Below are 27885 nucleotides of genomic sequence, written 5' to 3' on the forward strand. Positions count from 1 at the left end.
ATTCTTTTTAGAAGTATTATATAAATATTAACTAACTTTAACATAACAAGGATTTGCAAAAATATAATATATATATATATATATATATATATAGGGAAAAGAAATGGCAAAGTAAATAATTAAGCAAAATAAAATATGATGTAAAAATGTTTTATCCTAACTTTTTGTTTTTCTAGAAAAGAAAGTCCAATTATTTGTAAATATAGCAACAACATTCTGAATTTGCCAAAAAAATAATGATAAATAAAATAAAATCTGATTGAATCATTAAAATAGTCTTAAAATATCTTTTAGTAGTAACATCTAATTTGTCTATCCCTAATAGACATATACATGATCTAGTCGATCACAGATCGACCAATAAAAGAAAACAAATGAAAAGAGAATTACATAAAAATGTTAGGCAGTCAAATTTTTCTTGTAATTACTATATTGACAAAATTTTAATTATGTTTAATATTTACAAATATGGTAATGTGAATGGCCACCCAATCAATTTATTTTTCTTTTTTCGTTAGTTCAAGGCCATGGATTCAAATTTCTAATTTTTTTGGTCCATCATATATGTCCTTGTTAGTTTTTTTTTAATACAATAAATATAAAATACCTTAGTCACTTATATTCATAAATCATCTCGACATATATCTTTACTCACTGATACTCAAATATGAATGTCGCGATTATAGTAGTTGATGACTCTAATATCTCTTATTTGCAACCCCAACTTCAGATTTTATTTGGTGAGAAGGTATTTGGTAATCACACGTTGAAATCTATGAATCCCATTTCAATATTACAGCGCCAACCGATTGACTTTTGACCTCTTCCAACTTCTCAATTTTTTTTCCTTGTGGTGTTCTCGAAACCCAAACCCATCATAAAGTCTTCTATGATCCAATCGCAATGTCTCAGAAATACAAATCAGAAAAAAAAAAAAAAATTTATTAATTTGGTCATCTTATCGCCACATGAAATCATCTCCCTCGACGGCTCATCCTTTGAATAACATTTACATTATAACTTACCCATTACAATTAAACCCACATTCATAGTCGGTAAACATCAATTATTTGTGTTTCCTCCAAATTTCTTCAAAGTATAAATATTTCCGCTCATGGGTTTTCACTTTCTCGTGCAAATTCAACATTCATAATCGTTTTTTCCACAATTCCCATTATAGTCTGAACGGTTCAATCGAAATTGGGGCTATTCTCTCATCTGGGTCTCCTCCAATACCCCGAATTCGAGGGGATTTCTTCCCCATTTTTGCAGGTTCTCGAAATGGGTCCGTCGGAGAAGGACCTGAAACGAGTGGTGGTGGGTCAACTCGCCGAGTCTGTGAGGCAGATTTCGGGGCTCCCCGAGTGCAATAGCATCTGCAAGAAGATGTACGGAGACCTGATTCGAAGGGTGAGGCTGTTGAGCCCTCTGTTTGAGGAGTTGAGAGAAGAAGAAGAAGAAGAAGAAGAACTTGAAATAGATGTTCTTCAGGGCTTGGAATTGCTTAGAATTGCTTTGGATTCTGCTGTAGAGCTTCTCAGGTCGGTCAGCCGAGGAAGCAAGCTATATCAGGTATTGATTTTTCTTGTTCTTGAGTTTTCTGTTTTGTTTGGTTGCTGAGAATCTGAGATTATCAAACCAGAATTCGAAATCCCAATTTCTGGGTCGTTTCGAAATTACTTGGTTGATCGCACCCGAGAAGTTTTCATTTCTATTCATGGTTGTTCCATTGTCTGGAAAAATGGTCATGTTGAGTTGGTTTCTTTGATGTAATCTCCAAATTTGAGGAATTTCTATGGTTTCTTTGATGTAATCTCCAAATTTGAGGAATTTCTATGGTTTCTTTAATGGGGATGTTGGTTGTGCATTGTATTGTGTTTTTGATTCTGTGCTTGATTGGCTGGATATTCACTTGGGACTGAGTAATTTACTGAATGTTATGTATCTTGGTTCATCAAATGTTTAGTGAGTTTTCGACCTATGTTTTTCGTCCCAGGCTTCGCAATTGGAGAAGATAGTACTTGAGTTTCATCATATGACAGAAGATATTGAAGCAGCACTCAGCAAGCTTCCCATTGACAAGTTCGGGATCTCCGATGAGGTTCGGGAACAGGTACGGTTGTTACCTCCATGAATGTTTGATGTATGTTGTCGTTGATATGTTCTCTTTGTTTGGGTTGTCTCACTGAGAGAGAGTTGCAACTGGGATTTTAGTAACAAATTTTGATGAGTTGAGTTGGATGAGTATACAAATGTCGGTCGATGTATCGATGGTTAACTGCTGAATTCATCCGTTTCAGACTGAACTTGTTCACACCCAATTCAAACGAGCGAAAGAGAGAGTAAATTCAGCTGATGCAGAGTTGGACAAGGATTTAGCCATATCAGAGGAAGAGAAAGATCCTGACCCTGCAATATTGAAAAGACTTTCTGAAAAGCTGCATCTAAGAACAATCAACGATTTGAAAAAAGAGTCGCTCGCAATCCATGAGCTGGTTATCTCAAGCGATGGCGACCCGGGGGATGTTTTTGGAAAAATGTCGTCTATTTTAAAGAAGCTGAAGGATTTTGTACAATCAGAAAACCCAGAAGTTGAAACTTCTCAAGGTGAAAGAAGTACAACCATTAAGCACAGATCTCCTGTTATCCCGGACGACTTTAGGTGCCCCATATCTCTTGAATTGATGAGGGATCCTGTCATCGTCTCTACCGGGCAGGTGAACACACAAACTGAATGCTGCACTGTAAGTGCTTTTTCATTGTTATGCTTGTTCATAACCCGTCTTTCGACCTTTGCAGACTTACGAGAGATCTTGCATTCAGAAATGGTTGGATGCAGGCCACAAAACCTGTCCAAAAACTCAGCAGTCTTTACTACATACAGCCTTAACACCGAATTACGTTTTGAAGAGCCTGATCGCTTTGTGGTGCGAGAACAATGGTGTTGAACTACCGAGGAAGCAAGGTAGCTGTAGAAACAGGAAATCTGGAAGTAGTATCTCAGATTGTGATCGGTCAGCCATCGACGCCTTACTGGTGAAACTGGTAAGTGGATCTCCAGAGCAGAAAAGATCGGCTGCTGGTGAGCTCCGGTTACTAGCGAAGAGGAATTCTGATAACAGAATCTGTATTGCCGAGGCAGGAGCCATTCCGTTCCTTGTCGAGCTATTGTCCTCGGACGATACTAGAACTCAGGAGCATGCAGTTACAGCATTATTGAATCTTTCAATCAATGACAGCAATAAAAGAACGATCGTTGATTTACGAGCTATACCCGCTATAGTAGAAGTGTTGAAAAATGGCAGCATGGAGGCAAGGGAGAATGCAGCTGCAACCCTTTTCAGCTTATCCGTTATAGATGAGAACAAGGTCGCGATTGGGGCAGCCGGGGCAATCCCTGCTCTTATAAGTTTACTTTGTGAGGGAACTCCCAGAGGAAAGAAGGATGCAGCCACTGCTATTTTCAATCTTTCAATTTACCAAGGAAACAAAGCAAGGGCAGTAAGAGCAGGCATTGTGGCACCACTTATGAGATTTCTGAAAGATGCTGGAGGTGGCATGGTGGATGAAGCTCTAGCCATTCTGGCCATTCTTGCAACTCACCATGAAGGAAAGATGGGAATTAGGCAAGCCGAGCCGATGACGGTTCTATTAGAGTTCATAAGAACTGGTTCTCCACGCAACCGGGAAAACGCTGCTGCCGTGCTGTGGTCGCTTTGCAGTACCGATATGGAGCAGTTGAAGCTAGCTAGGGAACATGGTGCAGAAGAGGCATTGAAGGAAGTATCAGAGAATGGCACAGATAGAGCCAAGAGAAAAGCAGGAAGCATTCTAGAGCTCTTCCAACGATTTGATGAACCATCTTCTAATCTATAAATTCTCCTGGAATCATTTCATTCCAGAAGGTAATCTGGTTCTCACTTCTCGCGTTATGGTTAATTAGGCCTGATTCATGATTAGCGTTTAATCGACCATTTTCCACGACCTCGTTCATGGGTTCTGCAGATGATGCAGAATCAGAGGGCTATCTTGCTTTGATTTGATTATTAGAGGGGTGAAAGAAATGATGCCAATGCCAATGCCAATGCAATCTTCACCCTTGTAATTATAAGGCATTAAAAGTGAAAGTTACCGTCTTCATTTTTCATATCATAATATATTGTATTTACGATCAAGAAATTTTCATGTGGACTTACCATTTCTCTTGTTTCAAAATTTTGCAAAGAAAGTGCGACGAGTTCCTGCAGAATAGGATATTACATGCCCAGTTATCAGTATTTTGAAGCAATCTGAAATAGAATATAAAATCATGTAAAATACAATACAATACAATATTCTTTACACTCTCGGGGGTCATAGTTTTTTGTTTAGAACCAACACTCTATTGTCACGATCATCAACCGATCTCAATAAAAATAAAAGAAGAGATAATTTTAAGGGAGCAAAACGAACAGACCAAGCTTTTAAATGGACCAAAAAGCTTCAATCTGGACTATTACTGAACAAACCAACAGCTGATTTTCAGTTCTTGCAGATCTAATTCGATAAATAGCTTTGGTGATGTGTATGAAATAAATAAAAAGAAAAATCAAATTAGCCTAGCTTCTCCACGAATGTTTCAGTCAAGGTATTGCCACTAACAATCTTTGTGGCACCAACTATCAACTCATACGCCATTCCCTCCTGCAAGATGAAAATTGAATGATAAATTCAGGGGTTAAGAGCCCTAAAATAAACATGTACTGGAAACATTTACATGCCATTTTTCTTGATGATTTATTCTGCAAAGAGGAAAAATACTGTAATTGATACCATATCCACTTTATTCAATTCAGCGCAAAGCCCGCGTATTCAATGAGACAGGACAAGCTATGGTCGATGTCCTTTATTCTTAGCCAAAAATGACTAAATTAGATTTTTCAGTGAACCAGTCTGCCCATTCAGTCTCTTACTTCCCTAAGTTTCACTTCATTTCTTTCTTTTCCCTCTTCCCACTTCTACATATAAGATTTTGGTATCCCAATAAATATTTAACTGTTCTCATACGGTTATATGATCAACTGTTACTAATCTATTACACAGTTATAACTCTTAGTGACTGTCATGAAACAGCACTGATTTATAGAGACGTGATAGATATTGAAATTTAACTTGTACTTGAAAGAAGAATCTTTCCTAGTACTTTTTATTTCTGGGAACTTAACTTCCCGATATTTACAACTCATGTTGAACTGTCCAGTATTTGAATCAATAGCATAATTACAAGTATAGGATTAAGATCAAATTCCTTAAAACCATAGAAGATACCGAAGTTTAATAGACAACTTAATACCATACCTGACCACTGAGAAATCGAAGAGCAGAAATCTCAGCAAACGTTACTCCTCCAATAAAAACGACGAGTACAAGTGTGCGCCTTCCATCTGTCACTCTGACAGTTGAGACATTTAATTGTCAAAACCAAATCAATGAAATCATCAGTTTTGCATTTAGAGGAAACTACCATGAATGAAAGTCGCCATCCTCAGTATTCCTTTAGCACAATAAGTATCACATATTGATCAACCCAAAAGAAATTCACAACAAATGTAGCAAAGATATTGAAGTTCATTCCTTAAACAATTAAACTCCACTTTTCTGCATACCGGTTTAATCACGAGCAAACAAGTTGGACATGCAAAACAGGGACACCATCCTCATATAATATACTACATTAAACGTATTGAATGAGTTGAGACTTACTTGTCAGTACTGGCTGAAGCCCCTTGCAAGGAATCATAGGATGAACTGCTAAAGAATCCACCCTGGATTTCAAAACCAAAATGGGGAGAGAGAGAAATGTAAGGATACAGGAATTACCCAAAATAAAGCCTGAGAAAAGGGGTAGAAAATTGGAAACAACATAAAAATCGTAAAGCCACAAATTTACTGACTCTCTTTGTTTCTGAATGAGGCCCAGGTAACAGCTTCAAAATTTCTTCAATAGGACGCCTGATACAGCCACATTTATAAGATGAATTTGGCAAATGGAGGTAAATCATATCTGAAGTACAAAAATTTAGGCACATACAAATTGAGATACAGTAGATTCTGAGAACAGTAGAGAATGAAAACAGAAATAATTGATGGGAAAAACATAAATAGCAAAGTAAAATAACAGCTTCTGACATTTATGACAACCCTGCCCTCAGAGCTTAGAGAAAACCAAATCCAGTTAGAGTTAATTTCAAAAGGAGTATAATTACAAAATAATTAGAAAGAAAAGACCAATTTGAACAATTGTATCATTTTTTCACAATACTAATTTTTAAGGTGGAGCTAAATAAGCCAAGGCAACAATGCATGGATTGCAAACAAAAAAAGGCTCACCATCCAGATCTAACAGCTTGTTGGACAAGACGAATGCTAAGAGGTGCATATCCAGAAAAGACATAGGCGATATCAGTCGGGCTGCAACATAATAAGTAGAAGTCAAAAGTAGCAGACTGGTACATCAAATCCAGGTACAACTACTTCATACAAAAATCTAGCACTCAATTCCACCATGTAGGGCAGAACGTTTTGCATTAGATGGTGCATGATTGTGTAGATGGTTGAAACAAACATCACATAAAATTTTAAACAGGGTATGTATCAAAGATGCCAGTTATAAACATACCAAAAAAAGCTAGACAGCCCCTGAATGAAAAATCCATTTAAGATAGGATCCCCGCAAGCAAATGAGTAAAAATACAACAATCCCTTTTTCTTTCCTATTACATACAATCTATCTGCTCATTCTACGTTCCAAAAAAATAGACGTTCATTAATGCAACATCATTGTACAGTTTTTCTCAAACACATCACATCATTACAAATATAGAGTAGACACTACATTGCCACATTTTTACATTGTGCCATAAGAAGTTTTTAGTTAAATTAGCAAGATGAGAAAAAAAAAGCATTAGATGGTACTAAATGTAAATAATTCTATTTAAAAAAAAACGAAGATCACCCCTTAAATTGGAGCACAAATTTAACAGGCTAAATCTATTGTGGTAGAGTTCCATATCAAAGGTTTGGCTCTTGAGTCTTACTTATTTAAAAGCAATTATAACATGAACTCAAGATTCAAGTGATTTCAGCTCATCACCGCTGGAAGCCATAAATGAAGAGAGATTATAAAATGGCTTGAACAGGATGCAGGGAAGGAACATTAAATTATAAACAATAGCTTTAGATGCTTTTAAAATTCAACATTGGTTGAATTACCAAAAGCAATCATTTTTCTCTATAACGAAAATTAGCTACTTCAAAGTAAGTGGAGGGGGCTGGCATTAGTCTGAAATATAACTCTCCTCCTGAGCATATGACTCATTAATTAAATTGCTTAAAATATTCCAGGATTGTTAAAAAGATATCATACATTGCTAACATATAGAACTTTAATGAAAAGGACAAAAAGTAAAATGTTACTACATGATCTGCACATGCCATGACATTATTTCAGCATCCAACTATGAAACAATTGGTTACAAGATGAAGAATAATACTTGACTGTGTTTGTGTCGTCTACAACAAGTTGCAGACCACGTTTGATAGTTAACCAGTTGCTTTTTGACTCCTGCAAGTGTTACAAATTTGATTGACGTAAGATCTTGACTTGAGCACTTGAAAGTAAACCAAAAATTTCCTCAATCTAGATGATGAGGGCTTAACCTGTTTTTTAATTAATCCAGATTTCTCTAAGTTGTTTAATGTACCCATGTGTTCAAACCCATAGCTGTGTAGTAGTTCTCTCCTAAAAAAGCAAAGGCCGGGTAAGTCACCAAGAGTATTCTAATCAATAAAAGGAAAAAAAATCTGACTGGACTAATTCTTACCTCAAGTAGTCAAAATGCCTTTTAGGTAAACCAGAATTAGTAATAGAAAGCAAGATGAGCAGACGGAGGACTTTAACAAGAGGCTCCTGCTTATGGATCAGTTCTTCAATGTACTCAAAACATCTGCAGTTAGAAACTATAACATTTTCACCAGCACACAACACATAATCTGGATGAGCTGTGAAAGCCCATAAATTTTGTGATGTAATAGGCACTAGATAAGTGCGTTTTCAAGACAACTATAGGAATGCTTAAAATTTTGTACTTAAAAAACATTTATTTTAAGCAAAAAGTGGTTTTCTGACTTGAAAGACGTGTTTGACATGGTACTTGTAACAAAAATTTCAGAGGAAGCAGAAAGCAAAGTAATATGTTGTTTTCCAAAGTAACTATTTATAAAGAAAAACAAACAAGAAATACAAGACATTGCACAACATAAAAGATACGTAGCTTTGTCATTTAGACTTCAAAAACTAGATTTTTTACCATGTGAGCACAAGACCATAAATAAAAGCCTCCTTTTCCTGCCTAAACATCATCACGTATGAAAATAGAGCCTCTCTATCAATAATTATACATAACAAAAAGCACAAGTCGATCAAGCACATTTTATGTCTAAAAAACTCATGCAGGTAATAAATTAGTTTACATGTCATAGCTTTCAGCTTCAATAATTGTGTGTTCCATGTCGAGCTGCCCAAGAAAGGATGGCTTTGATGTAAACGTCGACAAGTGTTGAGCAAGGTTTATGTGCCTCTAGAAAGAAATTGTGGCAAATAATAATTTATTATCATGTATAATGCCCTTGGTTAATTCTTTAAGGAAGAAAAAAAAGGCAGAATATACTTACTGTCATTTCTGGCAACGAATTAAGCTTTTTAACAAAGTCCTTCAATTCAGAAACTGATTGCGTCTGTGTTCAACATTAACTACCAATTAGAGTTTGTTACAAAAACTTCTCCTAAAATATATGAGTCAATAGAAATAGATGGCAGGTTGAAAATTCATCATACAACAGGAGAAAAAAAGAATCAGGCTTTTGCGAAGAAGAGACAGACACAACATAATGTAGACATGACAACATAATGCGGGGTAGAGAAAAAGCATACAGAAAATGAGAATCATATCGTAAAGGAATAAACTGCTTACAGTAGTTGACATCTCTGCATAGTCCTGCTTCATGGTCATAGCTTTTTGACGTAGAATCTGCAATTATGCTGAAGAAAACAATTAAGATGGGAACTTCAAAAAAAAAAAAAGATGGTAACTTCAAGAAACGGAGTAATAACAATTTTTCATGAAAACTTTAAAAGAAGGATGTTGGGAAAAAGGATGTTAATTACAATCCACTAAATAAAGTTGATAAAACTAGATCAACCTGGACAACCACTTCGAAGTTGAGATCCCTTATCTCCTTATACAGCTTGTCACTAAAATTACAAGTGAAGAAATTAACATAAATTAGAAAATAGAAATGAGATAGGGAGAATAAAGAAAAATAAACAGCTGCTATTAAACTATAGTGCGATCTGGATTTAGTTATCCAATCCTCCGACTTGAAATAATATAGTCACTTGGTCAGATTGACACTATCATGATATGGTGATTTGTAATTCTTCTCCTTTATGAATACAATCTAATTGGACGATTTTTTAACCTCTTTTGGCAGAGTCTAATTTTTATCTTCTCCTTTGTGTCTGATTGTTTAATGAACTGTCTTGTCTAGACATAAACTAAAATTTTCTATTAAAACAAAAAGAAAGAAAGGAAGGAAGGAATAGGATACACCATGAGGCATGGCCTATGATAAAAAATATATATATATATTCTAGATTTTGGGATTCTCAAACGTCTCAAGCCACTGTCATGACCCAAACCAGCTCTTTAGAACCTTATGGATCCGTTTGGAAACAGATTTAGGAAAAAATCCCAATTTAAAACAGAAAACTCTTTCTTGAAAACAGTATCTCCAAAAAATTTATCTGAGAGTAAAAACCAAAATACAATAGAAATCAGAATTAAAAATTTGCTTTTATTTTATTTTATTGCAATATTATCTAAAATAACTATCCACGTACAATGATGGATAAAGTCTTCCAATAGAAAATACTCAACTTTGAGAAAGAAATAAATTCTAATTGAAATGAAGTACAAAAATCATTTAAAAAGTTTTTCCTTGAAATGGCTTCCAAAGAGGCAATCAAATAACCATAAGCCTCCAGTTTGCATAAAGTATTCATTTTTACAATCTGGTACAACAAACTATCAAATCTAGTTCATCAGAGAAATTACAATAGTAGTGGGATTTATAAAGCTAAAAGATAGCATAAAAAAGACATAATGTATTCATTTGGCAGAATGGGAAGAATGCCAAAACATATAGAACTGGATGAGAAGCATGCATATAATGCTTGCTGAAAAGGATGGCTAAACATATCAAGCAAAGATAGTAGAAACCTTGAATTAAGTGGAACCTTCATCCTTTTTCCATCTTGTTGAACACCCATGATTGATGAATCAAGCTCCACAGAACCATTATTCACATGTAAAAACTGCAAAGGACGTATCAGTCATACTTCAAAACAAAACCAAATTATACATAACCAGCCTATTTGAATTAAGGTGATTGAACCATAACAAGTACTACGAAGACAATAAGATCATGAGATCAGTCAAAACTCCTGCATCCATTTTCTTATAAAGGGCAGCTTTGCTACTCGTACCTATCCACTAATTGGCTACATCCATGAAACCAACCAACTTTCTTGAAGCTTCCATGTGTCTTTCAAATTGAGTATCTTTGGCAGTCGTTCCATTCAAATAACCTTCTTTTTTTTTCTTTTCATTTTTATCTTGTATATTCCATGAGCATCATAACAATAACAGTTAAAAGAGAGAAGAAATCTGAAAGTGTAGCTGTGATAAAAAGAAAAAAAAGAGGAAAGAAAAAGGGAGGGCTATGTATTACACTCTCAAGCTATCAAAATTGCTACTCGGGTTTTCTCATTTTTTCTTTTCTTGTTCCTTTGGCTTAACATTATAACATGTTGGAAATAACACAGGTGAGCAGAAGTTCCTACAGTTAGACGCCCCAATTTTCTTAATTGCACCTTCAGCCATTTTCTGCTTTAAACAAGACAGAAATGTGAGCATCCAACAGAACTGGTGTGGCCTTGAAACCAAAATGTGAAGAGTTACAAACAACGATCGGCTGATCGGAGAATTTTATTATCGCACAGTGAGCACTATATGGCACTACCATGGTGGATGCCCAGGAGGTTTTTGTTGCTACCCACTTAAAGGAAAAATAACTATCTTCCTTTGAGAGAATCTTCATGTCAAACAATATTAAGCGGTCATACAATGGGTCGCAAAAAAGTTCCACGCGTGCATTAGCTCACCTCATCAACCAACCCTTCGTATGTCAACTGAGAACACATGGGAGTGACCATGTCCACCTGCAGAGCAGAAATAGAAAATTCTAAACAACCAAGCCAATTGAATAGACTAGACAAATATGATATACAAACTAGCACTACTGATCCGGAACCAAGGAAGTTTGAAACAAAAGATTCAAATACAGTTATGCATCTCTTGAAAGAAATATAACTTTTATATCCCAATCATTACCAAAGCCAATATGCAAACAAAGTATAGCCTACAAAATTCAACCCACGTTACATAGTTTGTCATAGTACCACTCACAGAGGAAAGATGATGGAGTATAACGAAACATTACCTCCCTATCTAAAAGAATAAGCGTATTTATCTCTGGCATAACCATCTGAAATAAAAAGAATAAATCAATTCTTGCATAAATTTTTTTAATGAAATTGAAAAAGAAAAAGAAAAAAAGGCAGCTTTACATCGTTTGAGTTAACAGGTTCCTCCGTTTGCAAGTGATTTAGAATGTCAGAAACACGGACAGATGCTTTGCCTTTAGCCCTCACATTGGGTATCACTCCAAAAGAAAACTATCGTACATAACCAAATATATCCCATGATTAAACAGTAACTCAGGAATATGAATGAGTGAATATGGAAATAAACCCACCATAATTTATGCTACTAGAAATGTACTTATTAGACAGACAAGCATTAAATAAATCCATGAACAGATTAGATATTCCATAGGTTCTAGGTTTTATCCTTTAATATAATCAAAAAAAAAAAAAGCAGGAAATACTGTACAACCTCAAGCTTGTGAATTGCTTTTGCAATATGCCAAAGTGAACTAGTATCACCATCAACTAGGTATTCCTACCAGAAAGAGGAAGAAAAGATCAATGTCAAGGCATGCATAGGCACAAAGAAACGACATTGACAGTATCACATGAAACAATTGAATGAACTTCTTTCTATACTTTGTTAGGACGATCAAGCTCAAATGACAAAATATCCTCGTCCAATGGTATTACGTATAAAGGGTACTCCCCAATGGTCAACAGGTGGTGAACCTTTTCCTCCTCCAGAACCTGCATAATTTAAATTTAACCTTGATTGTACAGATTTTTTAACCTTGAAAATTATAAAATTAGACCACGAGTCCCTGCTGCCAACTCTTACCTTCTCACAGACTACTGTACGGCGAGGGACAAAATAAACAAAGTATTCCCTTTGAAGTCCTTTCGAAATGTCATTTTGAATATGTGAACATATGAATCTCATCAAATCCATCTGAGAGCGAACAAGATAAACCACTTTATTGCAGTCAGTTTGAATTGGATCAGGTGAAAGATGTCGTAACTCAGCTCCATGTTCCTGTTACACAGCAGCAGTTCCTCAAAAGATTCAAATTGACAATTGAGAGGAATAATTAAACTCCCACCAGAAAAATAATTAAGTGAACAGAGGAGAGTACCTTAAGCAGTGACGTTTGGATGATTAATGAAAGAGAACCTCCAAGCTTAGGATCAACGACCAGACACTTCTTTCCTCGAATCTACACAGCAACGTTCAAATTTAAAACAATTTTTTGCAAATTAACACCTCGGAATTTAAGCTCCAATGTTACTAAACGAGCAGGTTCTCTTAGATTGTTTATAAACTCCAATATAATTCAATTTTTTATTTCTGGAATTATTCTCGTTCTCGGTAGCAGAACAAGGAAAGCTAAGTGGTGAAACCCAAACTCGCCAATATACTTTGATCGAGCGAAAGGAAAGAAACTCACATTTTTCAGGATGTTTATCAGCTCCTTCTGAGATTGTTCCCTGAAAAATTGAGCATGAGATCTTGACGAGACGGCTTGAGAGAAATTGAAAGTGAATTAGAAGCATTGATCAGAAGAAGAACCTGAGCGCTCGGAGATTCAGAGGAGCATTATCCAAGTTCGGAATCTGCGCCATCGAAGCGGAAGAAATTTCCTTCTCTCTTTATTGAATTCGAGTCCTTTTAACAGAAAATTTCTTTTCCCTCGCTGGAAGAAGATGGCCGTCGACTTCCGTTGCATCTATCGTTTTTCCATCGGCGCCGTCGACTTGATTTTGTTATTCTAATTTTCTGAAATTACTTTTTCGTTAAATTATATATGTCAAAAAAAAAACAAAAAAAATCCAAACTTTTGAAAGTAAGAACGAAGCCCAAATCTTACTATCTTAGTAGTAATTTACCTCTCTATTTGGACGCTCGGATTTGTGAGGATTTTGAAATCATCATTTCCAGCGTTTGGTTGGAATTAAAAAAATATAATTTGATCTGAAAACTCGTTTTATCCAAAAAAAAAAAAAAAAAAAATCATTCGTAGAATTTTAATGAAAAATTGACCACGTTACAATTTTACGTTTACGATCAATTGGTGCTACGAGTATCAAATAATGAGATATATATAATTTTTTTAATAAATAATATATATTGATTAATAATATACCCTTTATTATATTATTTTTGTAGTTTCAAAATATTAAAAACATATTTTAGAATCATAATGTAAATTTAAAATATTTTTTAGTACAACGAATGCGGGAATGGAGAAGGAGCAAGATGTTTATAAGTGTTTTCTCTTTTCTAATAAATAGAAACAAAAGAAATTGTGTTCGATAATTGTTTATGATTCTTTATTTGCCTTTAATGGAGACAATAAACAAAAACATGTAGTAATCAATATGTTTTTTTTGAATTATAAATTAAAGAAAAAAGAAAATTTTTTATATGAAAATTAATTTTGTTAAATTAAATATTCAAATTTGTCAATCTTATATTTACTCTTTTAATATTTATCATGCATTTATAATGGCAAGATAATACTTTTAGTGATGTTTTGAAAAAGAAAAATTGAGTCAAGAGAAAAAAATTTGAATTTGGTAATTCCAAAATTGGTACAAACTTCTTTAAAACGAAAAACGAGAAACATGTAATTATAAACAAACAATAAAAGGAATTGTTACCAAACAAGCACTTACAAAACTAATCTCCCATTGAAAAAAAGAAAAAAAAAACATAAAAAATACAGGAAACAAACATAATTTTTAATAATAAATTACTAAAATCAAAACCATCATCAAACAAATCCTTAACTTTTAAAATAGACAGATGAATTTAAAAGGGAAAAAATATCTTTAGATTTAATTTCACCACATATGACGTGACATAACATCATACAGAGTTGAATAAAATGTGAGACAAATCCAGGTTGGATTAAGGAGTCATGATGAACAAATATCCAAAACAAAAAGTGGAAAAAAAGAACAAAAGAACAAAAGTTTGAGCAAGTCGTGAATATAGAATATGGTATTTCATTACCATGAACGACTTTAGACAGATAAAAGCAGCTATAAAAATTACGCGTGTGAATCTAGGTGATTCGAGGGAGCCACAGGTGTTTGAGATTTCATATTATGAATGTGGATTTTCATTTTTCACCAAATCTCCAGCTTTCTACTCCCCTATGGACTGTCTGATGTTGCACCAGTCTGCATGAAAATGTAAGGTGTCTGTCTTAATGATGGGGGCAACATTCAAAATATAATTATATTCGATCAAAATGAAATAATCAATTATTTCAATCAAACTCAAAACACATTTGGCAGGATTTAGAATTAGCATTAAATCAGTTTCATAAAATGGTGGAAAAACATATGAGCTGTTTAAACATATCCAATCTTATTTTATATGTTTCGAAATAAAATATTTGGATGCTCTCGGGTTAGCACCCATCTTTTGCTGACCATCGTTAAAGTTTTGACATGTAGGACCGAGTGAGATAGCTATGCAGGAAGAAAGATTCTCATGAGGCCAAAGCAATCAAATTGGTTGCTCTGGATTAGTTCAGAGTTTCAAACATAGAAGATTGGTTTCATTGGTATCAGTGTTCATAAAAATTCAACCATGGGTCCTAGGCGGTCGATGACTTCAGAAATTCAGATAAATAAACCAAGGAATTCTCCCTTACCATCATTTCATGGTCCCCCATAATCTCTGCTATTAACTCCCCTACTGGTTTATTGGCACCGTTGGGAACAAGAGCAGCATATACAGCTGGTTCAAGTCCTGCACCATAAGAAAATCAAGACTGAGAGAGAGAGAGAGAGAGTTTTGCTCTGCTTCTCTGGTCATGGTGCTAGTGGTGATCATACTATAACAGACCCGTGCTGTTTTCAGAATGACAATATGGAGAAAGAGAGTAAAGGAATATGCAAATGATCAAATGTACTTTTGGATTTTAAAAGATCCCAAGTCCCAACTTCTCCTTAAAATGAAAAAGAAGAGGGTAATCTTTTCAATACCAGTTTCTGGAAAAGTGTCGATGAACATCATCATTTCCTCTCCGCTAAGACCGGATAAGAAGCAGATTCGTGGCAATGATCTTGCTATCTGTAGAAACAATATACATGGTGTTAGTGACATTACAGTATCACATTAACAAAGAATGTTATGTGAGAATAATCAAGATCTGCAACTCATTGATTTGATCTGTTTTCATGCTTCAAAAGTTAGATTCTTTATGAGAACAATATAGCAAGCACATACTAAACTAAAAATGTAAAAATTCAGGAAGTCCAGAACTTGACCTTCACGTTTGCCAAAACTGGCTGGCTTGTATGCACTGCGTCCCACAGGGATCTGGCAATCATGTCTTCAGTACAAAGAATAACCTACACTAAAAAAACTGTTCGACAGATTATTTATGTTGGTAGTTTTGTGCAATCTGTTGTTAGAGATGATTAAGAAATTTATGCAATGTGTAAGACAACACACGTAGCATGCCAGAACTACTTCACAGAGACTTGCTACCGTGATGGGAATTCTTTTATTTACATGTATTCGATTAGACAAAAAAATATCAGGGAACTAGATGAGATCGACCAATTTTTTTGGTTTGAAGTTCAGAAAGGAGGTTGCCAAAGAAAAGTTTCCCAACCTATAGGATCAGAAGATAATGCATGATATGGGGAAAAATGTTAAATATACATAAATAGTAATTTGAACCGAAAGATTGTGAAAAATAGATTAAACCATGAGTTTGCACTAGAAAAATCTCTTGGAATAATCACTTATCAGTAATGCACTTGGTTACATTTAGCATAATATCAAGCGAGTTTTAACTTTTCACACGAGATTTGGATTGATGATTAGAGGGTTAATTTTCCACAATTAGTGCTTCAATGCATTGAACAACATTTTCATATTTTATTCTACTATTCTTAATAACAACCGCCTTTCATCTTACCTAAAAGTAATTGGACACGAGGGGAAATGAACTACCTGCATGAATTCACCGCCCAAATCTTTCAAAAGCTCTTGAATCTGTAATCAAATGTAAAGCAAAAAATCAAACGGGGTAGTAGTTTTCGAAACTAGCATTTCAAAGCTAAAGGATAAGTGAGGAGACAAGGAGTTTGTAGGTGCCCGCTTGGCTGTTTTGGTTATATAGTGTCGTAGTGACTGAATAGCAGAACTTTGAATGAAGTTGCTTAGCGTTTCTTTATAAGAATATATTATGAAGGTTCAGGCAAAGAAAAAAGCAGTGACTATAAATAATAAACCTCAACCCTCCATACAATTAAATTTGACCTCTAAAAGAACTAACCAGAAGGTGTTGTCACGATCTGTAGGATAAACAACACAAAATCTAGAAAAAATCTCCAAGTACCAAAAAAATTCGTGAGAAATAAGTGCATTAGAGGACTGAAAGACCATACTGCAAGCGTAGTTAGCTAATAATGAAAGCATTCCTCAATAAATTTTGACAATAGCATTTGCAAGCATTTGTAAATTGTAGCACAGTAGACATTCGAAGCGTGGTCCACTAATAAATATCAGAAAGGAAGTGCATTCCTTTGCTCTCTTCCTTCCGAAAATACTTGAAGAACTAGAAAGCAAAACCAAACAGTTTGCAGAATCACCTCCTTAACTAACCGGCAGATTATCCACTAAACAGTAAAAGAACTATACTCCACCAGGAGTTTGGTTTCTACTTTCACTTAGCAGTATGATTTTTACTTTATTTTAGTTTTCAGATGTTGAAGCGCAGAAAGAAGGAAAAAAATCAACACCGTACCTTCATGGCCTCCTCCAATTCAAAGCCCAGTAACAGCAATGCCTGCAATAATGAACAGTCTAAATATCAACCTGCTTTCCCCTATTCTAATTCCATAAAGAAACGCAAAGGAAGCATTTAAAGACATAATTTCATACATTACAGGATGAAAAACCCAAGGGAAATCATAAAATAACACTTATCCTATGAGACAAACAGAATCCAAAATGAAAATTATGAAGGTGATGACGACAACTAATACATATGGTACGTACACATCCAAGAGCATTCAACTTAATAGTACAATAAACATAAAATACAGGAGCTCAATTTAAATTAAAACCCAATTCTCAGACAATAAGTAAAGTGAAAACATATACAACAATCAAAATGAAAATCCACCGAAAAGAAGCAACGAGAGATAAACCACGTCAACAATTGCGCTGAAACTAACCAGAACTTACAGGTGGACCATATCTGGGATCATCAGCATTCAAGGGAACAAACTTAGAATCTTCGACTAACTCATTAGGGGCTCCTGTAGGAGTGAAACAAGTTATGCCGTATGAAAAGAAACAGTGATACTGTGCTATATACAAGCCACCGCCCTTGCAAATTATTTCCAGATTTTTAGAGATTCTAAGCCTTTTGTAATCAGGAAAAACGCGAATGAAATAGCTGAAGATTTCTCAGAAATCCCGATTCAAAATCGTAAAACGCTTTCTAATGGGTAGCGTCTCAAACAACTCGAAACGTATATCTAAAGTAAAATTCCCATGATTGCGAAGTGGAAGAGTGTGAGAAGGGAGAGAAACATACCTTCAGAAGACGCTCTGAGAGGTTGTTTGAGCTTAAACTTGAGGGGATTACTAACAGAAGAAACGGATGGTGCTGAAATTTGGGAAGGCGCGACATTAATGGCGTGGAAGTGAGTGCTTGCAATTGCAAGCGCGCGAGAGTTGAGAAGGCGACGCGGAGAGAAGGAAAGAGGCGAAGCCATGGGAGCTCTCTGCTTTCTGTGTTATCCCCAACGTCGTCAGCTAAGCTGTACGTCTCTTACCATAACCGCTGCTGCGTAAAGTATCGTTAGACGAATAAAGGCAATTTGCTCTTAAAAAAAATATAAAATAAAATAAAAAGAAATAAAGGCTTTGCTCTTGACCATTTTTACGACAACACACGTTGGCCGATTGAAATCAATACATTAATTATTTATACATAGATCAAAATTTTATATTTATACTAATTATATATGATAGAGCAATTCCAATATTCAATATAATTTTTTGTATTTAGATAAATTAGGAACAACTAAAGTCATGTAACATATTAGATGCATTTTGGTCTAACTACTTTGACTAGTTAGTTGTTTAATTTGTAACTAATCATTCGATTATGTTATTTCTCATATTAGTCTATGCATTGGAGAACTCTAATGAGATGAGAAATACCATATTATTTTTATTATGATATCAGGGTATTTTTAATTTTCTTTTCCTTTCTCACATGGCGCCTATGGATCCTCCTCCCACACTTCGTGAAAATCCTCTGGTCATCACCATCTCCATCATAGCTATACATCTAGTCTTGTTCTTATCACACAGCAACTCACCATGTCATGGAACAGGTCAATGATCATTGCTCTTTCCATCAAAAACAAATTTACGGTACAATTAAGAAGTCTACATGCGATCTTCTCTCTATTTGGATTTTTAATTTCGTTTTCAAGCCAATCTCTGCAAGTTTGATTTTCTCTTATTCGACAAAGACAATTTGGCTTGATCTCAAAGAGCGATTTCAGAAGAAGAATGGTCTAAGAATCTTCCCACTCAAGTGTAATTTGGCCAATTTAACTCAATATCAGTGCTTGTCACTATGTAGCTTGTAGTTGTGGTAAATGTACTGGTCAAGTAATAAGCTAATTGAAGATTTTTTTCAATTCGAATACCTCATGAGTTTTCTAATGGGTTTGAACGAGTCTTTTGCATCAACTCGTGTGCAAATTTTGCTCATGGATCCACCACCTTCCATCAACAAGGCATTTTCATTAATTTCTCAAGAAGAGCAACAACGCTTCATCCCTATTTTCCCATTATTTTCCCATTATTTTCCCATCTCCTGCTCTCAGCATTGCTGTTCAATAGAGTATTCGTCAATTGAATGCATCTACTTCTAATTCCTCTCGCGGACGTAAAGAGCGACCTATTTGCACTCATTGTGGTCTTCAAAGCCACACCTTCGATCAATGTTACAAACTCCATGGCTATCTGGCTGGATACAGACAGAAAGCTATTTCTCGAAATTTAACTTCTAACTCATCAATTCCTTATGGACAAGGAGTCGCATCGCAAAATTCCACACCTCCAATGACCGCCATTGATCCGATGTGAGTTCATCTGTTAATTCGATGGTTGTCAGAATCTCCTCAAATGATCCGATCCTCCCATCCGATTTTCTATGCAGCTGGCTGATATGTTCACTAAAACCCTTCCTACTTCTGCTTTGTTTCCCTTATTATTCAAGATGGGCGTTTTGGTTATATCCTCCATCTTGAGGGGGCGTATTAGATGTATTTTGATCCAACTACTTTGACTAGTTAGTTGTTTGATTTGTAACTAATTATTTATTTTCCATATTAGTCGTTTAGTGGGAACTCTAATGAGATGAGAGAGTGATTCATATTTGACTATATTGTTTTTATTATAACATTTATGTTATGTGTTTATGTGAGTCCGCTTAGAGCATGACCGCCCACCAATTAGTTTAGTTAATCACAGATATATTTTAGTTAATAGTTTTATAGTGGATATACTGAATTACCATCCTAAACCCTAAAATATTATTGTGACAAAATATTTTTTTTTTTTGGTAGTGTTTATGTTTTTTAAAGCAAAGGACAAAATGCAACGCTACGCCAACACTTAGTTCCTAATCTGTAAATTAAACCGAAACCCTAAGCCAATTTCAATGGCGGATTTGTGGAAACGCTAGGGCTGGGGCTGAGTGACGACGGCGGAAACCATAGTATTCATCCCACACATCCCGTGGCCGCGGCAGAGACGATAATACCCCTGCTCCCCCCACCGCTTCCCCCACGAGTTCTTGATTATCCAGTACGGCACCTTCCGAAGCCGCAGAATCGAGTAGCCGTCGGCGCCGTAGCCGACGAGCAGCACCCCGTGGTTGACGAATCTCTTCCAGCAGATGAGCGGGCAGGAGACGCCGCCGATGTAGGTCTGCATGAAGACGGCGTTGAGGCCCACCGCGAGCGGGCCGCGCCGGACCAGGTGCGCCGCGATCTGGTTCTCGTCCAAGGGGATCGTCGTGAAATTGGAAACCCTAACGGCGATTTTGTCGGATTCAAACCGGCACTCGGCGGGCTTCCCGGTGTAGGGGTAGGAGCTCTCCTCCTCCAGGCCTCCGGCCGCCATTATGTACTTGTAGGCGTTGGTCATTAGGCCGCCATTGCAGCCGCTGTCGCACACGCCCTCCTCCATCCCATCGCACTGCAAGATTTAGGGTTTTAGGGTTTTGGAAATCGGGATTTGAAATTAGGGATTTGGAATTTACCGACCGTGTGGTCGCAATCGATGAGCTGTTGTTCGCTGAGGCTGAGGAGTTTTCCGGTGGAGATGAAGTTGGCTCCTTCCACTACTCCACACGTACTGAACGCCCAGCATGACCCGCATTGTCCCTGCAACCGCCGCTATACCCAATAAATATCTTTTTTTCTCTCTTTTTTCTCTCTTATTTCCAGTGAAAATTTCCTAATTCTTTTCAAAAGTGTGCTTTTTTCAAATTTCAGAATTCAAAGTTTTCTTTTTCTTTAAATAAGTTGAACTTAAATTTTCAAGTAAAACTAAATACTAGTGGATAAATTGATAATGTACTCATCTAAACTTAATTTTAAAGGCCATATACCCAAAATAATATAATAGCAAATTTAATTCTACAAATTTTTAAGCCAAAGCTAGATATAGCTCAATTCCAACCTCTTGAATTCAATCCTCTATTCCATATATGTTGTAATAAAAGAAACTCTACAAATTTTAAATATATCTCAACTTCTTATGATAAAATTATAAACGGGACATGCATATTATAGATAAAATTATACGTACTCAGCAGATTTTTATGAATAAAATTGTCAAAATGAACCCCAGTGCCAGAGACGCCTTGAGCTAAAAAATATTAATTCATAAAACGTAAAATAAAATAACTACCTACCAATAGTCATAAAACCAGAAAAAAAAAATTACTATTTACCATTTTCTTACCTGCATCTTAACATCAGTAACAGCTCCCTTTTCACGCCAATCAAAGCTCTCGGGCAAACCCTCCACCACCTCCTCCGCCGCCTCATTACTTCTCTCAAACTCGGATCCGCCGGCCGATCTGACCCCCAAAAACATCTCCTCGAACTCCTCCTCCGACAGGTCGGAAAACGGCGTCACCCCGTGCACCGCCGTCGGGTCCAGAACCTGGTGCTCCGCCGCCCTCACCAGATTCTTCGCGAAAATCCCCAGCCGCCGCAGATACTCCCTCCTCGTCGGATAACTCTTACCGTACTTCTCCATGAACATTGTGAACTTCCTCTCGCTCCCCGTCCCCACGAGGGCATTATTAATTTCGTACTGCTCCCCGTCGTCGTCGGTAATATTATTGTCGGTGACTTGGCGGAGCAATTCCGGGGCTCGGCGGAGCGCGGCGGCGGAGGGTAGTGCGAGGACAAATGCACACGTTAGAATCAGGAACAGTGATCGGCTTCCCATTTTTTGCTTTGTTTCTTCTTTTCTCGTTGCTTCGGGTGTGCCGTTTGGCGAGCTCTTTCTAATCTTCGTCTTCGTGACGTTGGAGAAATCTTCAAGCTGCGGAATTACCATTCTGTCCAATAAAACTCAGTTAATTATACGGATTGCTTAATTTTGGAAGTTTGAGGTAAAATTACCATGTTTTTGTGTATTTGTCCTAAATTATTTTGCGCTAAAGAAAATATATTAAGTTAAATTGCAAGGTTTTTTTCTTCAACCAACCTTCACAAGTTGAGTTATTATTTTAATTTTTTGTTTTAAATTTTTTTGTTTTTTGTATCTTTCTTTATCCTACATTTGAATTTTTAGTTAAATTTTAAAATAAAAAATATTTTTTTACTTTACTTTTTTGTTTTTTAAATTATACTTAGATTTTGGAATCTTTTTTTTTTTAATTCAAAACATGGAAATATATAAGCAGGAGTGGTATTTATAGGTTTTAACTTTTAAAAATATAAAATATTTAATAAAAAGTTATCAATTCGAGTAAGTTAAATAATTGTAAATTTGTTGGTTAAATTTTTAAGTTGTATTTGATAGGTTATTTTAAATTAAAAAAAAGTCTAATTAATGACTTCTTGAATGTTTAGTATCGTATTTAACGAATCTCCAAATTTTAAAAGTTCTATAAGCCTTTTTTTAGTACTCATTTCTAATGGTTTGGAGTTCTGGAATTGAGTATTTTTATTTAGAAAAATAAAATATATACATATAATTTACAATTTATTTTTCCTTTTTGAAAATCCGGGTTTCTTAAACCGACAAAGGGTATAATTGTAAATGGGAGTGAAAGATAGGTGGCAAATCCTATATCGATGTATGCTTACGGAAGCGACACGTTGAGGCCATGTATGCAGTCGTGGCATACGCCTCTTCGCCTAAGTGTCAGAGACCAAGTCAAAAATCTGTTCGTACGTCAAAAATACTACGTCCATACGATGTCGTATTGAAGTCTAAATCTACGTACTTCCAATTTTTCTTTTTTTTTTTTTTCAAAATACTTCCGTCATGTTTAATCTCCGTTTTGGCCTCTGAAATTAGTCCCATGTAATTTCAAATTTCAATTTTTTTTTTTGAGAAAAGAATTTCAATATTTTAAAATATATAAATTATTTGAACTTCTTAATTGAATTTTGAACTAAATTGATTTCAAATAATTGAAATTAATATTTTTTGTTTGGATGTTTACGAAAAATGCAAAAGAAATATAATATTTTACTATCATATCTTATAGTTTTACAATATATTTATTTATTAGTATCAATTACATGTAACCACGAAAGAAGGAAATATTTCAATCAAATTAAATAAGTAATAAATTCAAATTGGACAATTTCATATTTATTATAAAAGAAAAAATCCTTACAAATATCTTCATCCAAATAAAATGAACAGCCTCAAAAAACAAAACTGCATACGTAACTGTCTTTATATTCAAGTTTCAAAAAAAACAAAAAAAAAACCTTTAATGAAATTTTAGAATTATGCATTTCAACCATTTAAAATGGTTGAGTGGTGATGTAATAGGGTGATAACGGGTGCTATAAGTCGTCGGGATATTTCTTGTTTTCTCTACACAAAGTTATATTTGGTAAAAAAAAAAAATTAAAACTAAAATTTAAGCTATTTGAGATGGAAAATATTTAAAAGAAAAACGTGATTTCATGTAATTTTAAATTTTACATTTGATTTTCATTCAAACAACATAAATAATTTTATGATTTTGAAATTCCTATAAATTTTTTAAGGTCCACGCTACTCATTAAATTGTAGATAAATATAACATAGAAATAAAAAAACCACCTAATTATTTTATTTTATTTTAAATAGTAGACTATTAGATTTTCAAGAGTACTCTAGAGAGAGATATTCACACCTAAATATTACTTTTTCTTTTATTTCGATCCCTTCAAATATCACTAATCCTATCTGCACATAATATAAGATCCTTTGCAAAGAATATATAATACAAGATGAGTCATTAATTTGCTAAAAAGAAAAAAAAGATCAATCATTAATTTATTATTAAAGTAAATCCATAATTTAGAAACTAAAATCATTCAACACACAATATGACTGAGTACCAAATTCCTTCCAATAAGAAAATTAACTTCTTCTTTTTTTTTTTTAATTTTAAAATAGTTTGGCGACTTTCATTTTCATATAATTATCCTACTACCTACTATAAGAGTTATTTTCCAAATACTTTCGGAATGGCATTTTGCGATTAAACGTTGTTTTTTTTTTCCATAATTTTGTAATTTTGCAATTCTCTAATTGTTTCTGAGTGCCTTATAATGGCAGGCACCACGTCGACATTAACTTACCTTTTTTTATGTGCACATCATCTTTGATCCAACCATTCAAATCAAGAATTTACTTCCCCTTTCTCATGGTTTGGTTAGGACCATCTGATTCAACAAATCTCGTCAAAACACGTCTTAACATTTATTATTTCATAAAGTGAACGTAGCGAGTGATTATATTTTTATCAAAAATAAAAGAATATAGTTTTCAACAAAATAAAATTGAAAAAAATTAACTTGACTATAGTTCAACTTATTAAGATAATATTTCTCAAATAAAATCTCATTTAGTTTGAGCTTTCACCTGTACTAAAAAATAAATTTTAAAATTAATATATATTTATTAGTTCATTAAATTTTTTGTTTTTTTTTACAAAGAATAACTGCTTCTTAGAAACATTGTTGCAAGATGATGGGGATTGGCATGGAATATTTGAAGGAATCTAAGCATATATATGTAATTTCAAACAATGCACTTGGTCCAATTCCTCTGTCCCATGTGACTAAATATAAAGTTTTAAACTAAGGTCTAAAATTCTGTAATAAGCAATTTATTTTCCAGACAATAATTAATTATTGTAAACGTGACATAGACTTAGGGGACAAGGAAACAAATCAAATAAAGGACCTCCACTATAGGTACATTAATGAATTTTATATGAAATAATTCAAGTCGACGATGTTGACTATTTGTGGTCTATTTAAATAAATTATAAAAAATAGCACATTGGTAATTTCTTAATTTATGATTAATAGTTCAAGTTGCTTCTCAATGCAACAAAAAGTCATCAAAACGGTGACGCAAAACCCCAACTCTTTGTTAATTGTGGCCTTTGCCCACCTCCACAAATCAATTAATTAAAACCTACATTTAGTTGGAGAGTGATCCATATGTGTGTGTATATATATATTTTTTAATTTCTATTTTCGTATAATAAGAGGAGGGAGTGTCATACCAAAAAAATATATATATACATATAGTAATAATAATAAATAAGAAATTCTAAAACTTCGTATCGATCAATTGAACTATATTTATATCGATAGGTTCATCCATATTTATATTGTTTTTCTTAAACTAAAATAAGTTTAAATTAATCATAAAATAAACACTTCAACCTGAGTATAGTCAATTAGAGTTATAAAATGGTAAATATTATTTATTTTTATTTTTTTGAGATTTAGTTAAATAGATGAATAAGGTGGATTTTTTTTATCTAGCTAGCAGGGACTTTGTTTTTTAAATCATTGTGGAGTGATTGATTCAAAATTTTTTAGCACAACAAATATAAAATATAAATATTTGAACCTCAAACTTGTCAGAAAGAAAAAAAAAGTAAATTTCATTTATCACTGACTATTGCTCACATTGACACGAGGATCCAAAATTTCAACTTACATATAAGAGAAGTTGTTAATATCACCGCTGTTGAATTATAGTATGTGATGTAATATTTTAAAAAAAATCAATTGATTTGATTGGGCTACCTTTTAATTTATTAATTTTGTGATTGTGTTTGATCAATACATTCAAATAAGACTTATGATTAATTTTTTTTTAAGAATAACATCACATAAACATGTATTTTCAAATATAATATAAGATTTAAAATTTTATAAAAATAACATAATACATTCAAATAAGACTTATGATTAATTTTTTTTAAGAATAACATCAAATAAACATGTATTTTCAAATATTATATAAGATTTAAAATTTTATAAAAGTAACATAATTCAAATCAAACTTAAACTCAGTTATAATATAATGTAAAACACATAAAAAAAGTCACATTTATGATATATTAAAAAATAAAAAATTGTGTTATTTTTTAAGAAATACATATTAAATTCACACTATGAAATGAAAATTTTTAAAGTTTGTTTTTGAGTATTATCCTTCAAAATTTTTTTAGTACCGAAGGATAACAATTTAAACCTACAAATTCCTTTTAAAAATATTTTTTCAGAAAAATAATACGTAGAAATAAAGATTTAAGCCTCGAAATATATACCTTGAAGTTTTAAATAGCTTCTCTAGGAAATACATGCACATCTCTTTTTTAATGCTTGCTTTAATTAAAATTACTTCTTTTAATATCTCTATTATTTAAGGCATTTTCTTTTAATTACTAGTTTTTGTACGCTATTTTATTTCCTAATTTGTAGTCGGCCCCGCCCTATAATTTCCAATTTGTAGGTGGATAAAAAATTATGCGACGTGGCATAACGTTAGTGGCCGATGTAAGGCGGTCCGGTAGTTGCAGACATACCGAACGTACCGTCTAAATATCGCGAAACGATTGTAAACTCTCTTTCCAATATCCGGAGGCGGCGACGACACAATAAAACGAAGAAACGTTTTTTTGAGAACCCGACCCACTAGTATTTGGGTTGGCCCGGTATGGAAATATCTATGTTCTTTATTTGGCTTTAAATATCTGTTTGCTTAGTCAGATTGAAAGGATTTCTACCTTTAAATAATTATTATAAAATTACCCAAACATCCCTTGAAAAAAAACAGTATAATAAAATACCTTAGTTCTCAATAAAGAACCAACTAACAGGATCCAATTAGTTTTTTCCCCTTCTAGAGAATAGGGCAGATCACAGTTTAATCAATAATAAAAGAAATATGGGATAGAGATGGGTTCACCCCAAGTTTGAGGTCACGTTCAGTCTCCTGCAATAGACAGGTTCCACTGTGATGAGAATATTGTAATGGGCCTTACCTCGATATATAATGCTCTTTAGATGCTACAACAATAGTCACATAGCTTCTAAGCACTACAATAATAGCTACTTATGGATACATAACAAAAACTTCACAAGAATCACGATAACGAACTGCCACCAATGCTCTATAGTCCGAGATCCACTCCTCTCTTTACCGAAGAAAAATGACCGCCACTAAACCTCACGATTTTTTACTTATGTGAAAAAAAGCCAACTAAATAATAATAATAATAAACAAACTAAATACATTACCATTTTATATTTTATATATTTAAATATATATTTAACAAATTAAATAAATAAATTTACTTCATACTATTTAAAAAAACATCATAAAGTTGTTTTTTTTTTTTTTACTTTCCAAATATTGTGATTTTTTTTAGTTTACATCAAGTTTGAGTTTAAGTTTAATTACTATGAATAAACTTTAAAAATAATAATAACCAAATGGTATAAAAATTACTTATTACATCAAAAATGATTTATAAATAAAACGTGATTCTGTGTAAAATTATAGAACGACTGCTATATTTGAAAACATTTTTAAAATTTTGATATTTATGTAATTTTTATTATAAAATTAAGTACAAGTATTTAACTTTAGATTAATAAAAAAATTACAAGCAAGATGAGGTAGATAAAAAAATTACAACCTATTTATACAAATGATGGTCTATTTATTTTAATAATTA

At 33.9% G+C, this 27885-nt stretch overlaps 4 protein-coding genes across 5 annotated transcripts; 1 reads left to right on the plus strand and 3 right to left on the minus strand.

The window, feature by feature from the left end:
- The first annotated feature begins 1039 nt into the window (after window positions 1–1039).
- Window positions 1040–4179, plus strand: PUB14 (plant U-box 14). Of its 2 annotated transcripts, XM_022283618.2 has the most exons (5): window positions 1040–1572; window positions 1997–2113; window positions 2301–2717; window positions 2800–3905; window positions 4006–4179. In XM_022283618.2, the coding sequence occupies exons 1-4, from the start codon at window positions 1282–1284 to the stop codon at window positions 3874–3876; spliced, it is 1902 nt and encodes a 633-aa protein (XP_022139310.1). In that variant the 5' UTR covers window positions 1040–1281; the 3' UTR covers window positions 3877–3905; window positions 4006–4179. The 2 variants fall into 2 exon arrangements, with proteins under 2 accessions (XP_022139310.1, XP_022139309.1); XM_022283617.2 differs by having other exon boundaries at window positions 1041–1572; window positions 2800–4179.
- A 111-nt stretch (window positions 4180–4290) lies between these two features.
- On the minus strand, window positions 4291–13364 carry ATVPS33 (Sec1/munc18-like (SM) proteins superfamily). Its single transcript, XM_022283619.2, has 22 exons — window positions 13158–13364; window positions 13036–13075; window positions 12724–12804; window positions 12429–12623; window positions 12227–12337; window positions 12057–12122; window positions 11729–11836; window positions 11602–11646; window positions 11264–11320; window positions 10320–10414; window positions 9241–9292; window positions 9012–9068; window positions 8713–8775; window positions 8512–8618; window positions 7863–7985; window positions 7699–7780; window positions 7533–7603; window positions 6370–6450; window positions 5934–5991; window positions 5743–5804; window positions 5338–5431; window positions 4291–4683 (listed from the first exon to the last, which is right to left on the minus strand). The coding sequence occupies exons 1-22, from the start codon at window positions 13208–13210 to the stop codon at window positions 4594–4596; spliced, it is 1791 nt and encodes a 596-aa protein (XP_022139311.1). The 5' UTR covers window positions 13211–13364; the 3' UTR covers window positions 4291–4593.
- A 1034-nt stretch (window positions 13365–14398) lies between these two features.
- On the minus strand, window positions 14399–18424 carry LOC111009971 (vacuolar acid trehalase). The gene is made up of 8 exons (XM_022283212.2): window positions 18160–18424; window positions 17805–17878; window positions 17362–17403; window positions 16566–16607; window positions 15872–15955; window positions 15587–15674; window positions 15253–15350; window positions 14399–14773 (listed from the first exon to the last, which is right to left on the minus strand). Exons 1-8 carry the CDS (start codon window positions 18338–18340, stop codon window positions 14747–14749), a joined length of 636 nt encoding a protein of 211 aa, XP_022138904.1. The 5' UTR covers window positions 18341–18424; the 3' UTR covers window positions 14399–14746.
- Window positions 18425–20122: 1698 nt separating this feature from the next.
- On the minus strand, window positions 20123–22194 carry LOC148209292 (Papain family cysteine protease). The gene is made up of 3 exons (XM_088118094.1): window positions 21618–22194; window positions 20915–21034; window positions 20123–20846 (listed from the first exon to the last, which is right to left on the minus strand). Exons 1-3 carry the CDS (start codon window positions 22110–22112, stop codon window positions 20328–20330), a joined length of 1134 nt encoding a protein of 377 aa, XP_087974220.1. The 5' UTR covers window positions 22113–22194; the 3' UTR covers window positions 20123–20327.
- Between the last annotated feature and the right edge of the window lie 5691 nt (window positions 22195–27885).

Source organism: Momordica charantia (genome assembly GCF_013281855.1).
Source record: "Momordica charantia cultivar OHB3-1 chromosome 9 unlocalized genomic scaffold, Mcharantia_2.0 BLBB01000009.1, whole genome shotgun sequence".
Taxonomy (NCBI): Eukaryota; Viridiplantae; Streptophyta; class Magnoliopsida; order Cucurbitales; family Cucurbitaceae; genus Momordica; species Momordica charantia.

Excerpts from the sequence above, each read along its gene's own strand:
- PUB14 (XM_022283618.2), top strand. The coding sequence starts at position 1,282 with ATGGGTCCGTCGGAGAAGGACCTGAAACGAGTGGTGGTGGGTCAACTC. Across the intron at positions 1,573-1,996 it reads GAGGAAGCAAGCTATATCAG|GCTTCGCAATTGGAGAAGAT; the intron begins GTATTGATTTTT and ends TTTTCGTCCCAG. Across the intron at positions 2,718-2,799 it reads TCATCGTCTCTACCGGGCAG|ACTTACGAGAGATCTTGCAT; the intron begins GTGAACACACAA and ends CGACCTTTGCAG.
- ATVPS33 (XM_022283619.2), bottom strand. The coding sequence starts at position 13,210 with ATGGCGCAGATTCCGAACTTGGATAATGCTCCTCTGAATCTCCGAGCG. Across the intron at positions 12,338-12,428 it reads GTACAGTAGTCTGTGAGAAG|GTTCTGGAGGAGGAAAAGGT; the intron begins GTAAGAGTTGGC and ends TAAATTATGCAG. Across the intron at positions 6,451-7,532 it reads GACGACACAAACACAGTCAA|CCCGACTGATATCGCCTATG; the intron begins GTATTATTCTTC and ends ATTATGTTGCAG.
- LOC111009971 (XM_022283212.2), bottom strand. The coding sequence starts at position 18,340 with ATGGCTTCGCCTCTTTCCTTCTCTCCGCGTCGCCTTCTCAACTCTCGC. Across the intron at positions 17,404-17,804 it reads ATCCCAGATATGGTCCACCT|GCATTGCTGTTACTGGGCTT; the intron begins GTAAGTTCTGGT and ends TCATTATTGCAG. Across the intron at positions 16,608-17,361 it reads AATTGGAGGAGGCCATGAAG|ATTCAAGAGCTTTTGAAAGA; the intron begins GTACGGTGTTGA and ends ATTTGATTACAG.
- LOC148209292 (XM_088118094.1), bottom strand. The coding sequence starts at position 22,112 with ATGGGAAGCCGATCACTGTTCCTGATTCTAACGTGTGCATTTGTCCTC. Across the intron at positions 21,035-21,617 it reads TTACTGATGTTAAGATGCAG|GGACAATGCGGGTCATGCTG; the intron begins GTAAGAAAATGG and ends CGGCGGTTGCAG. Across the intron at positions 20,847-20,914 it reads TCATCGATTGCGACCACACG|TGCGATGGGATGGAGGAGGG; the intron begins GTCGGTAAATTC and ends TAAATCTTGCAG.